Source organism: Lithobates pipiens, unplaced genomic scaffold (genome assembly GCF_037356315.1).
Source record: "Lithobates pipiens isolate NorthernLeopardFrog02 unplaced genomic scaffold, aLitPip1_a1.2 Scaffold_8, whole genome shotgun sequence".
NCBI lineage: Eukaryota > Metazoa > Chordata > Amphibia > Anura > Ranidae > Lithobates > Lithobates pipiens.
The window spans coordinates 194,477,055-194,493,591 of record NW_027507903.1 but is presented as its reverse complement, the minus strand read 5'-3'; the positions used below and the strand labels follow the sequence as shown (position 1 = coordinate 194,493,591).

The 16,537-nt window shown below is 42.9% G+C and overlaps 1 protein-coding gene across 1 annotated transcript in view; it reads right to left on the bottom strand.

Moving 5' to 3' along the window:
• SELENOO (selenoprotein O) overlaps positions 1–16,329 on the bottom strand; it is a 32,174-nt gene extending 15,845 nt beyond the window's left edge. The window contains exons 1-6 of the mRNA XM_077473121.1: positions 15,654–16,329; positions 14,824–15,027; positions 10,779–10,959; positions 4,858–4,988; positions 3,833–4,113; positions 2,567–2,711 (exon numbers count right to left, since the gene is read on the bottom strand). Of these exons, the coding sequence (XP_077329247.1) occupies positions 2,567–2,711; positions 3,833–4,113; positions 4,858–4,988; positions 10,779–10,959; positions 14,824–15,027; positions 15,654–16,192 (1,481 nt within the window). The 5' untranslated portion in view covers positions 16,193–16,329. The remainder of the gene's footprint in view (positions 1–2,566; positions 2,712–3,832; positions 4,114–4,857; positions 4,989–10,778; positions 10,960–14,823; positions 15,028–15,653) is intronic.
• Positions 16,330–16,537: the final 208 nt, after the last annotated feature.

Genomic DNA, 16,537 nt, shown 5'->3' with positions numbered 1-16,537 from the left:
ATCGGCGAGTCCGTGAGACTCGCCTGATCACCGATCCGTGTAAGGGGTCGATCCCGACCCCTTATCACGTGATCAGCTGTCAGCCAATGACAGCTGATCATGTGATAAAACGGAGCCGGTAATCAGCTAGTATTCCTCCTCGCGCTGACAGCGCGAGGAGAAAAAAAAAAAGCCGATCGCCGGCGGCCGTGTTCGGGACATCAGTCCCGAACACGGCCAGCAATTTAAAAGGACACCTGCCCCCTGCCAGTGCCCACCTGCCACCCGCAGTGCCATCCTGAAATAAAGTAAGTGCCCCCCTGTCAGTGCCACCCAGCAGTGCCCATAGTGCCCACAGTGCCACCCAGCAGTGCCCACAGTGCCACCCACAGTGCCACCCACAGTGCCACCCAGCAGTGCCACCCAGCAGTGCCACCCAAAATCTGCCTCAGGTGCTGCACCCCAGTGCCGCCCATCAGTGCCCAGCAGTGCCGCCCATCAGTGCCCAGCAGTGCCACCTATCAGAGCCACCTATCAGTGCCACCTATCAGTGCCCATCAGTCCCATCTATCTGTGGTACCTATCAGTGCCCATCCGTGCCACCCATCCGTGCCACTTATCCGTGCCACCCATCCGTGCCATCTTATCTGTGCCCATCTTTGCCCATCAGTGCCACCTTATCTGTGCCCATCGGTGCCGCCTTATCTGTGCCTATTAGTGCCGCCTTAACTATGCCTATCAGTGCCCACCAGTGCAGCCTATCAGTGCCCACCAATGCAGCCCATCAGTGCCCACCAATGCAGCCCATCAGTGCCCACCAATGCAGCCCATCAGTGCCCACCAATGCAGCCCATCAGTGCCCACCAATGCAGCCCATCAGTGCCCACCAATGCAGCCTATCAGTGCCGCCTAATCAGCGCACTTCAATGAAGGAGAAAAATGACCCGTTTGCAAAATTTTATAACAAACTATTAAAACATGATTTTTTTTTTTTTTTTTTTTGCATCTTTTTTTGTTTGTTTAGCAAAAAATAAAACTCCGAGCTGTAACTAAATACCACCAAAAGAAAGCTCTATTTGTGGGAAAAAAATGATAAAAATTTCATTTGGGTACAGTGTTGTATGACCGCGCAATTGTCACCCAAAGTGCATCAGCGCTGAAAGCTGAAAATTGGTCTGGGACTGAGGGGGGTTTAAGTGCCCAGTAAGCAAGTGGTTAAAAAAAAAAAAAAAAAAAAAAAAAACCCATACCTTCCCATGCTGGACGTTGGAGAATGCCAAAGCCATGCTAAGTCCCACCCCGTCGCCTACAGCCCTTCCTCTCTTTAAAAAAAAAAAAAAAAAAAAAAAGAGCTCTTTCCCACGCGGGATCCTGAACCTATGGGATCCACAGAGAGGAAGGAGGAATGGTGAGGGGGGAGGGGTGGTCTGAAAGCCACCGAGTGGCGTGCCGTTCTCGCCGGGTTTTTTTTTTTTTTTTTTTATGCTTGTGGCACTCTTTCCCTGAGAAGGGGGGGGGGGGGGGAGAAGAAAAAAAACAGCACAGGGGGGTGTCTGGTCGGGAGAGGGACCCCCCCCCCCCCCCCCAGACTTACCAGAGGTCTGCTGCTTGGCCAGGAGGAAGAAGAAACTGCTGCTTCCTAGACACAACGTGGACTTTCTGAGAAGCATGAGGAGACTAAGTGCTCAATACAGCTCCCAGTGGTGACACATAGGCATAACAACACTTACTAAATTTAAAGGAGGAGACAATCATAAGAAAATTTTAAAAATTTATTAGAAAACTCCACTTACCTTTCCCGCCACAGGGTACAGGGTTTTCTGTGGTAAACCAACAGACCCAATCTTCACCCTTCACGGTGGGTTCTGTTAAACCTTCAGGAGCTGGGGATCCTGGAGGAAACCCACAATCCTGGACCTGCAATAGCACCACTGCCAGTAAAAACTTTATGGCCTTAATACCAAAAAGTACAGGACCCCGGGGTCCGACTCAATAAAAAGAGAAGCATTACAAGCAAGACCTCGTTTCTTTGGATACGAGGCCCGGGTACCAGTCAATTCAGCCAAAAAGACACTTTGAATGGATCCAGCTGCATGGCTAGCCCCAGCAAGGATTGCTCCAGTGGAGCTCAGCACAGCACATCTTTACTCGTGCCCAACACCTTAGACACTGGCAAAAAAAACCGAGGTACTCCCAGTAGTGGGAGGGGTTATATAGGGAGTGCACATTTTGTCTTAAGGTGTGCCAGAGTCCATCACCTGAAGGTGGCCTATAACCCACATAGTAACCATCGATGTGTCCCCTGATGTACGATAACAAAATATGGTTTAGCAAAATTGTAAATTTTGTTTATAGCGCAAACAATAAAAAAAAAAAAACAGAGGTGATAAATATGACATCAATTTTACTTATGTATGGCATTGCATGACAGTGCATTGGTCAGTTAAAGTAAGGCACATAGCAAAAAATTGCCTGGTCATGAAGGGGGTAAATCTTCCAGAGGTCAAGTGGTTAAATGTCATAATGAAGTCAGTTAAATCATTGAGCATTTCATTTATTGTACAATGCCAGATCATTTTTATTTTACCTTGGATCCATTTTAGGCTTGTAAACAACCTTTAATTCCTCCAAGGTAGCACACTGTTCAGTGACTGTGCTCAAGAAGTCATCAATATCAGAGGAGCATCCTGAGAATTTACTGAGAACCCGGAAAGTGTTGGTAAAATCTGAGCCTAGAGCAATACATTATTGATGCTGATTATTGAAGCCAATCGGCATTTGCTAAAATACTGAACGGTTCAAAGGCAAAATGCATAACTAGAGCGTACAAGAATACAGATACATTTTTATATAGCATTTTATATCAAAATTTACATTATCCAGCTACTGTGATGAGATGTCAAATTACTCAAAGTTGCTACCAAATGGACTTCTGTTCAGAAATGAGAAATGTAGGTTTAATGTTATTTGCATTTATCTATCTATATTTGTTGCCTAACCCAAATCATGACTAGTCATTCACATTTGCATTGTTAGAAGAAATGGTTTACTGTTCACTTTTTGAACCCCCCCTTACGTTAAATTTACATTACGTTAACTATCCAATGTTAGTACAGCAATCTCCCCTGCTGTTCTATTGTGTTCTGATGGGGGACCTCTTGGTGGAGTGTGCTGATCGGGAGCTGATCAGAAAAGAAAATACAGCCGAATAGCTGACTTGTCAGACTGACTACAGAACACATGGGTCAGGTGTGGACGGCTTTCTATTGAACTGGATGGTGCCGCCCAACATTCTATTTGTGTGTACTCGGCTTTAGTGTGACACTGGAAGGAGCCCTTGTATTACTAAGGGCTTGTTCACACTTGACTAAATTTCTAACGCTTAACAAACACTCCTATAGCGTTAGTACGGGTGTTAGATTAGCATTAAGGACCTTTAGTATGGGTGTTGGACTGGTGTTTTACAAGAGTTAAAAATGTTCCCCAAAAACGCCCTATGCAGTTTTGAAGCGTTTGAGAAGCATAAAGGCACATTAAAACTGCTCCACAAACGCCTATTCCATTACAGTAAATAAACTGATCTTAACGCCCCAAAACTGCCTGCCAGAGCGTTTGCAAAATATTACCTTAGACTTGACTGGGAGGCGTTGAAAGGCTTCAAATGCCTCCTGACTCTACAGAACGCTTCATGTTTTGATAATGTGACCAGCACTACGTGCTGTGCATTGTTTTATTTGCATAGGCATTTTAGGGGTGTTAATGCCTCTCAGACACCAGCTTTTAAATACCAGTGTGAACTTAGCCTAACTGGGGTGACAAAATTGAGGAGCGCCCTTGGGTTGAAGAATCTCACCTGTAAGATTCATGGTGTCCAATAAATCAGAGATCAATTTGCTGTCCTCCTCTAGTTGTAGTTTAAGAAGTCCCAGCTTCTTTCTCATCTTCTGCATATAGTGTCTTTGAAATTCTGCATCATATTCTTCTTCAAGTATGTTTTTACTTATGTCCAAGGACAGCTCTGGGACCAAAGCCTCAGCCAACTTTCCCAAATTCCACTTACAGATCTCTGGCTGCTTGTTGTAGGCATAACGCCCCATATTATCAGAACCATTACAGATATGATCTGGGTCATACCTAGAAAAAATAAAATAAAAATACACATTATGTGATATTCATGTTCAAGTATCTGTTGTTCATGTGCAATCATTAGTCTAGAGTTAGAACTAGATCTATTAGACCCAGATCGGTTGCAGAAAAAAAAAAATTATGTATATATTAAAATTGCTAGATGACATTTGGAAAAAAATAATAAAAAATCATCGACATATTGCAAATTTAGTAATCACCATATTACAAAGGGGTTAAATCTCTTACCAATGGAGGTTGATATGACTTGGGGGCATAACACATGAAATTACAAATCTGGAAAAACAAGTTAAATTAATTTCAAGCGTATTTCCCCCTAATGATACCACACTAGAAACATTTTCAGACTGGAAGTTTAAAGCAGGTCCAATATACTCTGTTTCTTTCTCTCTCTTAATTGATGTGCATTTTCCCTGAAATAAGGTTATCTGTAAAGATCACAATATGCTCTACACCTTGAAATTGCATTGATATGCATGTTAAAAGGTTCTTGATGAAATATTGTTTTACCAAAATCATGCACAGAACACTCAATACAAAAATCTTGTTTTTTTTTGTTTTTTTATGATAGAATGTCTTTGGAATTCCAAAATTTTTGCTTTTTTTCCCTAACGGCCAACAGTACAATACTTAGCTGCTGCATTAACAAACAAAAATTTGTACAAAGACTATTGGCCACTAGGATTCTATGCACCAATAATAGTTGGTTGCACATGTTGCAGACATACAAACCTGTCCAAAAAGCCAAAGGGTCCATAATCAATAGTAAGCCCAACAATGCTCATGTTATCAGTATTTAAAACTCCATGGCAAAATCCAACACACTGCCATTCAGCGACCAGTTGTGCGGTCCTCCTTGTTATCTGGAAGGAAAGTTGTATTATTAAGTAGCACTATCCAGTCCCGTTACACAGCCGTGACACGCAGAACACATTACTCAGGGTATTCAGCAAGGGATTATTATTATCGATTTATATAGCGCCAACAGTTTACGCAGCGCTTTACAATGTATAGGGGAGACAACACAATTACAGTACAATACAAAAAGGTACAGGAGGTCCCTGCTCATAGAGCTTACATTGTAAAGGGGGGGGGTGTTGGTGGTACAAAAGGTAATATATAAAGGGATATATTGTTCTATCCACACATCTCCTCTGGTTAAATCAGTCAGCCTCACCGCAAATCCCCCCTAATATAGTACTGACTAAAACACAAAGTGCAGGCTAGATGGGCATCTACAGGTTTTAGATAAGGCTGCATATGTTTGCTACAGCCATAAGAAAAAGTTTTGCAGGCATGCACCACTTTCCCCAACAGTGACGGAAAAAGAATTTGATCCCCTGTTGATTTTGTACGTTTGCCCACTGACAAAGAAATTGCTGTACTAACATTGGATAGTTAACGTAATGTAAATTAATGTAATGTTCACAACGCGAACAGTAGACCATTTTTTTTCTAACAATGCAAATGGATGACTAGTCATGATTTGGATTAGGCAACAAGTATAGATAGATGCAAAATTACATTAGACAGGAATTTCTCATTTCTGAACAGAAGTCCATTTGGTAGCAACTTTGATAAAATTTGACATCTCACCACAGTAGCTGGATAAATGTAAATTTTGATATAAAAATGTATCTATTCTTATACATGCATTTTGCCTTTGAACCGTTCGGTATTTTAGCAAATGCTGATTGGCTTCTGTAAACGATTGGCGCTTATTTTATTGATTTTTTTGTTCTGTGTACATTTCTTGGTATTCTTAATGGGCAATATAAGAATGGACTTTAATCCACAGGTGATATATAATTATTTGATTATGCTGTGCATATCACACACCATGTACTTGATGACATCAGAACCAATAATGTCTTGCTCTAGGCTCAGATTTTACCAACACTTTCCGGGTTCTCAGTAAATTCTCAGGATGCTCCTCTGATATTGATGACTTCTTGAGCACAGTCCAGAAAAATCCAGAAAAGCGCATTTAAAATAAAAAAAAAAAAAAAAAAAATATTAATTGAATGCATTTTAATGAGTGAAATAAGCATTTGATGCCCTATCAATCAGCAAGATTTCTGGCTCCCAGGTGTCTTCTATAGAGGCAACGAGCTGCGATTAGGCGCACTCGCTTAAACCCCTTTCACACTTGGGTGAGCGTTAGCTGTACAGGGGAGAAGGTTTTAGTGGTGCTTTACCACGGTTATAGCCGCGAAGAAAGGGTTAATAGCGGCCATATTGCAGAGCTTCGGCGGCGCTGCCCATTCATGCAGGGCTCCTGCGCCACCCCAAAGATGCTTTACAGGCGCTATTTTTAGTGCTAAAAATGCCTATAAGGCGCCCAAGTGTGAAAGGGGTCTTAAAGGGGGTGCTCCTAATCTCAGGTTGTTAACTGTATTAAAAAAAAAAAAAAAAAAAGACACCTGTCCACAGAAGCAATCAGATTCCAATCTCTCTAGCATGGCCAAGACCAAAGAACTGTAAAAGGATGTCAGGGACAAAATTGTAGACTTACAAAAGGCTGGAATGGGCTACAAGACCATCGCCAAGCAGCTTGGTGAGAGGGTGACAAAAGCTGGTGTGATTATTCGAAAAAAGGAAGAAACACAAAATAACTGTCAATCTCCCTTGGTCTGGGGCTCCACACAAGATCTCACGTTGTGGAGTTTCATTGATCATGAGAACGGTGAGGAATCAGCCCAGAACTACACAGGGAAATCTTGTCAATGATCTCAAGGCAGCTGGGACCACAGTCACCAAGAAAATAATTGGTAACACACTACGCTGTAAAGGACAAATCCTGCATTGCCAGCAAGGTCCCCCTACTCAAAAAAGCACATGTACAGGTCCGTTTGAAGTTTGCTAATGAACATCCGAGGAGAACAAGGTGAAAGTGTTGTGGTCAGATGAGACCAAAACGAAGCTCTTTGGCATCAACTCAACTCCCCGTGTTTGGAGGAGGAGGAATGCTGCCTATGACCCCAAGAACACGATCCCCGCCATCAAACATGGAAGTGGAAACATTCTTTGGGGGTGTTCTTCTGCTGAGGGGACAGGACAACTTCACCACATCAAAAGGGACAATGAACGTGGCCATTTACCATCAAATTTTGGGCAAGAACTTCCTTCCCTCAGCCAGGGCATTGAAAATGGGTCGTGGATAGATACTTGAGGCAACAAAGGAGTGGTTCAAGAAGAAGCACATTAAGGTCCCGGAGTGGCCTAGCCAGTCTCCAGACCTTAATCCCATAGAAAATATGTGGAGGGAGCTGAAGGTTCAAGTTACCAAACATCAGTCTCAAAACCTTAATGACGTGGAGAGAATCTGTAAAGAAGAGTAGGACAAAATCCCTCCCGAGATGTGTGCAAACCTGGTGGTCAACTACAAGAAACGGCTGACCTCTGATTGCCAACAAGGGTTTTGCCACCAAGTACTAAGTTATATTTTGCGAAGCGGTCAAATACTTATTTCACTCATTTAAATGAAAATCATTTTATAGCTTTTTTGAAATGCGTTTTTCTGGATATTTTGGTTATTCTGTCTCTCACTGCTAAAATAAACCTGCCATAAAAATTACAGACTGATCATTTCTTTATCAGTGGGCAAACAAAATCAGCAGGGGATAAAATACTTTTTTCCCCCTCACTGTAGCTATTATTCAGTGACTGCATAAAGAATATAATGTTACTTTACCAGCAATGTACACTGACTAACTTATTTACACTAACAGAAAACATTAAAAAAAAATAAAAAATAAAAACACAACCCCCCCCTCCCCACACACACACACACACACACACACACACACACACACACACACACACCACTACTAGGGCCGAAAAAACTAATTGATTACAATTTTCATAATTGATTAATCGGGCAGTAACATAATGGGGTTAAAAAAAAGACAAAATACTAAAAACTAGCCCTTCATTAGTACAAAAAGAGCAAATAATTGCTACTGGAAATATTACTTTCGCTGTTCCACAGTACATGAAAAAAAAAAAAAGCCTTAGAGTAGTGATTATTTGTTCTTATTGTACTACAAAAGCCTAATTTTAGTTTTTTTTACCCCAATTGTGTTACTAAACGTCTTAAGCCTGGATCACATCTATATGTGGTGCTTTTTGCAGAAACCCACTAAAATTAATTTACATGGTTTCCTATGGGACATGTTCACATCTATGCTTTTTTCAGCTGCTGCATATTTGAAAAAGGTCAGGGACTTTTTTCGACACAAAACTGTGCTTTTTTTGGTTCAATATACTTCAATGGAGAAGCTGCAGAAAAGCATGTTATGCGTTTTTGTAGCAATTTCTGTTTTTTAATCCGCCCAACAACAAAATTGGCCCAAGCAAAAAAAAAAAAAAAAAAAAAAAAAAAAAAATTTTTATATATAATGAAAATCACAGCAAAATCACGTGTGCAAAAATTAAGACGCACAGCATAGAGCACTGCAGAAACAGATGAAAAGCAAATTGCATAGGTGTCTAGCGAGCCTTATGCTGGCCACTCGGATAAATTTTCAGACTAGAATATTCAGACGAAATTTTTTTTTTTTTATATTCACTGAATGAAAGAATGTTGTTTGAAAATGTCACTAATTTTAAAAGAGAATATTAAAAGCAAATGTAAAATTTCTGAACGACAACCACATGCACTGTCTAAAAATTCCTTTGACCAAGAAGTTTTCTATTATTTCTAAATTTTCCCATCACTGTGGTTGAAAACGAACGTAGATTTGACCCCACTAACGATTAGAAAAATCAACGAAGGTTCTTAAAATTTTATTTTTTTGAAGGAAGACATTGTTTTTGTATGGCCAGCATATAATATATTACAGTTCTGTCTGGAAATTGGCAAAAACAGTCTAACTTTTTTTTTTTTTTTACTTGAAATAAAAATAAATAAATATTGATCTCCGAGTCTGATGATATTTACCAGATTCAACCTCTAATAGTATATACCAGTGATGACGAACCTTGGCACTCCAGATGTTTTGGAACCACCTTTCCCATGATGCTCAACTACACTGCAGAATGCATAAGCATCATGGGAAATGTAGTTTGAAAACATCTGGAGTGCCAAGGTTCACCACCACTGGTATATACAGTAGATCTCTTCTGTCTGTTATTCCCAGAGTGGATTAGAGAATTTTATCCCCAACAATATAGTTGTTTATTTATATTTACCACTGCATAGAGATATTTAAGAATAAATTGCCTTTTTTTAAACTTTACATATTAACTAAATTATACACCACACTTTTTTTAAGGTTATTAACCAATCAAATCAATAATCAGCCAAATAATCGATTATGAACATAATCGTTAGTTGCAACCCTAAACACTACTAATAAATCCAACCTCAAAGTGGTATTAAACCCAAAATGTAATATGTTGCAGTTTACCAATCATTAGATGTGGTGGCTACATTCGTTTTCTTTTTCAAGCTTTTTCCCCTCCGCTTTCACCTGGTGATCTGGCCATTAACACACCTCCTGTATTAGAGTACCCCCACTTTGAAGGAAGGATCACTGGGGTACCTTTGGACAGCAGCATTGTCAGTATGGAGGGAAGGGAGTGGTAGATGTACTAGCAGATTTAGAAACACTAACCAACTAAAGCCAACATGCCAGTTCACACTTTATAAGCAGTTACAGCAATCTTTTTCTTTTATTTTTTCCTTTTTGGGATAAAAGGTTTTACATAAATAAAAGCTGATCATTGTAAGAGCCCCTGTCAGCGGTAAATGGTTTGCCTTGACAATCGAACTGCTATATTTGTAGGAGAAAATGATCTGTTGAAAAAAATAAACAGACCTACTTTCTGGATTGCCAGATGAAAATAAAGAAAAGAAAGCCTAAAAAAGGAAAATGAATGCAGCCATCACATCTAAGAAAGTAAGCTGCAATATAATAAAAGTTTTCTTTTGGGTTTAATACTGCATTAAAATATTAACCTAAGAGCTTACAAAATCAGATAACCTCTTAGTTTTTCAATAATTTATCTAATTAAGCTAAGTCCCTACAAAATGTATTGATTAGCCTAGCACTAATTAACTAAAAGATTTACCTTTGTGTAATGAGTAACCTATTAACTAACCTAATATAGTTTAATGTGTTTATTCCTGACCTGCACACGTCTTCAGAATCACAAAACTCGAAGTATTACAGTAGAGCCAGAGGGTAGCATAACAGCCTGGAAGGTGGTCATCAATGTCAGACTCTTATATTTTTCTTAGGAAAGGCTTATTTAAAGAACTCCAGCCATTTTTTTTATTGCATGAAGAGGGAAGGTATAGTCCTTTTCCAGGCTTAAACTGCTTTTCATATCAACAGTGGGGAGATTTCCCCTCACTTCCTGTCCTAACCATATCTGTTCCCAGTGGCACAACAGGAAGTGGGGGAAATCCCACTGTTGGCTGTTTTTATAGGGGCCAATGCCCAAGAGATCTTCCCACTATTCCTGTTGTGGTGGAAGGGAGATACCTGCCCCAGTGACAGCTGTCACCACAGGGGATTTCACCAAGTTTGCAGAGAAAATATAATAACTAAACGGTTATTTTTCAGCAATTTTTATCATCCTGTCATCAAGTGAACAACATTAAATGAGCTGCTGTATATTGGCATGAAGCAATGAAATCCCACTACCTCTCTGAAAAACGCAGCATTTCTTTTGGTGTTGTCTCCTTCATACTTCGCCTGTATTTCTGGGTAGAATGTGCCAATGACGTAATCCAGCATCTGAATCCGGATATCGTTTCTGTTGACACTGGGACCTTGTCGGCCAGTAAATTCATCAACTGGCTTAAAAATTTCAAATGATCCAAACCTGCTCAAAAAACAAAAACACGAAATTTAGTAACATGTTAGGCCCCATTCACATGTAGCAGTAATGTGGTTTTCTTTGAGTATCTCATGCGATATACATAAGCAGGCCCATTCACTTAAATGGGGGAAGCTGTTCCTGCTGGGAGAACACAGATTATGATGATTATTGCTAGCAGCTATAACAGCCACTAAGCATAGCCGCATGCAAAATCTGACAGGCTGGTTGTACCCAAGTTAATTGATCGATCAACTAGGGTATATTCAACCTACCCATACTTTGAATCTTGACCGGACCCTGCTGAACCAGCTGAGATTTACACCATCTATGGCCAGCTTAAACTTCCTGGCAGTAATCCCGTGTGGCTCGGGGTTAAATTTCAGTACCATTAGCGGTAACCCCAAGCCACACTCAGGATTTGCATTGCATTTTGCATTGTAGGATCCTGGTCCAGGTTACTTACCTTGTCCCAGGATCGTGCGATATCCCCTGCTGTGTCCGTGGGCTCTGTCCTCCGCCTGATGCCTCTGTGTGCCGATGTTCTGACCAAAAGTGTCCGCCTATCGAATAGTGTCCAGCCCGTACTGTGCAGGTGCAGCGCTTGCGCAGTACGGAGGACAAGGAGACTCCGAAAGTCTCTGAAGAAGAGCGGCACCTGCGCACCGAGTCCAGGTTCAAGCCCCACCATCCAAGTGGACATATGGTTGCTAATAGTAACAGGGCCCCTCGAGGGCTCGCTATGCTTCGGGCACAGGCTCTTTTTTATTCTAACTCTATTTAGACTTGGATGGTGGGGCTTGAACCTGGACTCACTGCACAGGCGCCGTTTATCTTCGACGATGTTCTGCTTCTCCTTGTATCTGATACATTACCGGGCTCTTTTCCCGGCGAGTGTCGTGGCGCACGGGGCGGAGCCCGATGGCAAATAAAAAAGTTAATAACACATACAGTACACTATAATCTTACATATTACATTACTGTATGAAATCATTACACATCCCTTGTGTCCCTAGTGCTTTGTCCAGTTCCCTGTATGCAGTTTTATATTATATATACTGTTGTTTCTGCCTGGAAACTGGAGATTGTCCATAGCAACCAAAAAGTGCCCCTTTATTTCAAAAGTGGTTTGAGACCAGCTAGAAAACAGCGATAATAAATTAGAGTCACTTGCAGAATGAGCAATAGTGATTTGTGGGAAATTCATTTTATTATTATATTATTTTTTTTTTAATTATTCATAGTTATTTATAATTATAATTTATGATTTTGTGTGCCAAATTTTATCATACCCGGGATATCTACTAGACTCTTGTTTGGACACATTTAACCACTTGACCACTGGGCACTTAAACCCCCTTCCTAACCAGACCAATTTTCAGCTTTCGGTGCTCTCACACTTTGAATGACAATTACTTAGTCATGCAACACTGTACCCAAATGAAATTTTTGTCCTTTTTTTTTTTCCCACACAGATAGAGCTTTCTTTTGCAGAGTATTGCAGATCATTGGCACTGAGCAAAGCTGTGGGCACTTCACATCCAGCCCACAGCACTGCTGCCATCTCTCCCCTCTCACTGTACCGATCGATACAGAGAGGGGAGGGAGGAACCGGCGTCATGACGTGATGCCGGTTTGTTTACAAGTGATCGCTCCGTCATTTGACGGAGCGATCACGTGGTAAACGGCTGCTATCAGCGGCCATTTACTGTGATGCGCCGGGTCTCCTGGACACGGCGGTCATGGAAGTTCCTGGGTGCGCGTGGGAGCAAGATTCTGGGAGGACATCCATGGATGCCCTCCCAGAATAAGCCGACCGCGCTGTGGCAGTCTTTCGGCTATGGCCCGGTCGGCATGTGATTAAGTGTATTATTACAGGCCTACAATATAAAGCGCCAAATTTCTATGCAAAAACATTGTACTGCTTTGAGGCGCAAGAATCTGACATAATCATACTGCCAGGGTGGTTAAAAAGGAGAAGCAAAGGAGCTTTTTTTTTTTTGCAGTTTCATACTTACCTGCATCTGTCCCCCACCGCCTCTGCACTTAGAACTGAGTGATCGAACACCGCTGATCACTCGGTTCTGCGAGCAGAGAGCTGTAGACTGTCAATCACAGCTCTCCTCTCTGCTCCTCCTTGCTCATTCGAGCGTTGAGCTGCGGAGGGGGCAGAGTGGCCATCTCAGGCTCTCAGCATCTTGCCGGGAGGCCAAGACGGGCGTCGGTCCAGGCACATGGCGGATCCAGACTGTGGTCTGGATGACGCTGTGCCATCGACATCGGTGACGTCAGCAGAGAGCAGACTTCAGCCTGATCTCTGCTGAAAACCAGGTCACAGGAGTGAAAAACAAAAATTGCACTCCTGCGACCCATAGGAGCAGTACAGCCAAACAAGCTTTGGCTATACTTCTCCTTTAAGTTAAGAAGAGTTTCCAACAGCACAGCGTTATTGTACCTTGAAATGGCCCTGAAAGCTAGCATGCACTGCTTTAACATTTGCAAACAAAATGAAGGTTTCCTATTTAGAATAAGCTGTCAGGTTAGTAAAAAAGCGATATCGGAACTGATTCAATCATAGTTTGTAGTGTACATAGATTTGCAAAACAATGGGATAAATTTATATTCCTGAACTTTGTTTTTCTCATGGTTACTGTGAAATTGTGTGAATGCATCAATGCAGTGCATACCATCTCTGCTTGCATTCATTGAATGAGTTTACAAAAAAATGAAAATATTGCAGAATATGCAGCCTCATGTTACATAGCTAAGCTCCATTTCATTCTGAATAAACTAAAATCATTAATATATCCTAAAATAGAAAAACGATCGTAAGATAGATTTTGACTCCAAAAGCAATTTATTAAGACAGAGCCTTGGAGGGTCCCTAGATGGCACTGAAGGAATACTAGGTAGGAGGAAAGCCATAAAAAAAAAAAAAAAAAAAAAGTCTTGTAGTTTTTTTTTGTGGAGTCTTACGGACGATGCTTTTAAAACATTTGAGCTCTTTTTTTTCTCTGCCTCTAATCTATGTATCCATGTACACTATAGGTGTTTACAGGAGATTAGGGGCAAGGGCACGCGCACATCCTGGCAGTGTTCTGAATGGATGGCACACTCAGTATGCCGTCCATTGAGATCACCAGCTGCAGAGATAGTGAATCTCTCCTAAATGGGGCACATTCCTTGTACCTATAGGTAAGTTTTATTACAGGCTTAAAGAACAAACAAAATAAAACAGTGTAGCACTGCACTGTTGTGTTTATTCTTTATGTTAAATGCCTGGAATCCAGGTATTGCGTTTCAGCTACTGATTCTGTATAATTTTTTACCCAAAGTGCAGATTCTTTATTAAGTTTTTATTATAAGCTTACTTGTAGGTACAAGTCAACAAGCGATTTTTTACTAATGCTTTAAGAGCACCAAGTGTCATTTCTGTCTGCTGCTATATTCCTCTGGTGTCAGCATGAATTGCTTATGACAATTTTTCCCTGACACCAAGAGAAGAAAGGTGACAGGGGGGCGATCTCAAGCTGATTGGCAGGCTCAGCAGTGTGTGTGTGTGTGTGTGTGTGTGTGTGTGTGTGTGTGTGTGTGTGTGTGTGTCCTACATGTTATAACTGTCTTGAGCTACCCATTTTAAATTATCACAAAGATTGCACAGAAAACATTTACAAACCCAATATCAGCTAAGAATTCATGTAACAGTTGTAATCCATGTGTTCTGCTTGGCTCTAGTCCTATAGGATAAAGGGTACCGAGTAGTAAACCTCTCATGGGTTTTAAGGCACCAAAGCCAGGTCTTCACATATTCTGAGCATTGCATGCAATTATTCTTTTATACATGCTTGCAGAAAATAAAAATGGAAGTACCTTAGGAAAGTAGGAGCAACCCGTAAAACTACAGTGCACTTTTCCATCTTTGGGTGACCATCATAATATATATCTCTGATGACGGTGGAGTCTGAGGTGACACATGATGCAGCTCTTGTAGTTGGTATTCCAAGATGAAACATGGCTTCGCTGCACAGGAACTCTCTAATGGTGGATCGCAGCACTTTTCTTCCATCCGCTTGTCTAGAAAAATCAAATAACAGTAAATGCCCATCTCCCCGATCTCCCATTAGCAAAATATTGCAATAACTCATATTACCAGGGCCAACGAATACATTATACAATTTTGGTCCAGAGACAGGTCCCCTCCCCTGATCAGCCAATAGCAGGGCGCTGTCACATGTAGACCACAGATAGGTCCCCTCCCCTGATCAGCCAATAGCAGGGCGCTGTCACATGTAGACCACAGACAGGTCCCCTCCCCTGATCAGCCAATAGTAGAGCGCTGTCACACCTAGACCACAGACAGGTCCCCTCCCCTGATCAGCCAATAGCAGAGCGCTGTCACATGTAGACCACACACAGGTCCCCTCCCCTGATCAGCCAATAGCAGGGCGCTGTCACATGTAGACCACAGATAGGTCCCCTCCCCTGATCAGCCAATAGCAGGGCGCTGTCACATGTAGACCACAGACAGGTCCCCTCCCCTGATCAGCCAATAGTAGAGCGCTGTCACACCTAGACCACAGACAGGTCCCCTCCCCTGATCAGCCAATAGCAGAGCGCTGTCACATGTAGACCACAGACAGGTCCCCTCCCCTGATCAGCTAATAGCAGAGCGCTGTCATAGGTCCTATCTCCATACTTGCCTGGAGTACGGGGTGAGTCCGGCTCCCTTGAGTTGGATCTCCCATCTCTCCCCGGCCGGGTTGAGTACTTCTCCCAGGTACATGGCGGCGCCATCCCCCAGCTGCCCGGCGAAGCTCCCGAACTGATGGCCGCAGTAGCAGTGAGCGGCGGGCTGTGATCCGGGTAGAAGACGGTTCCCACTGAAGTAATGGGCGGCCTCGTCCTCGTCGTCCTCTCCGAGCTGTAGGCCGAGCAGAGCCAGAGCCGGCCGGGACAGGGTCACCACCTTGGGCTTCTCTACGGGGGTGGGCCGGACCGGGGAGAAGCAGGCCCCGCTCACCTGGCGGGAGCGCACCGCCTCATCGTCCTGCCCGTCCCCGGCCTCTACCGGCAGGCAGCGCAGCGCCCGGTTATCGAAGCGCAGAGAGCGGAGGCTGGAGGCCGGGGCGGCGGAGCTCTGCACAGCGCGCTTCATCATTGCCATCACCGCGGGGAGCAGAGCGTCCATCCGGGGCAACAGTGCCAAGAGCGGGAGGGCACGTGTCAGCCTCCGGGCCATCCGCGTGCCCAATCCAAACACCCAATCACATGACCCGACTGTCAACACAGAGCTGACTCCTCCCACTTTCACATGGAGACCAGACACCTCTCAGCCGCCTGACTCTATGTCTGAACACCAGCCGAACTTCCTAAAGATACCAGGAGGAAGCTACTGATAGGAGAAGGCGGGGAGAGGCTGGTCCAGGTGGGCGTGCCCCAAGCATGGCGAAGGAATGTCGCAGGAGCAGAGGGCGGGGATAGTCGATTCACAGGAGCAGAGAAGGAGGGGAGAGGCGTGTTCCACAAGCAGTAGGCGGGGATGGGCGTGTTCCAAAAGCAGTAGGCGGGGATGGGCGTGTCCTAT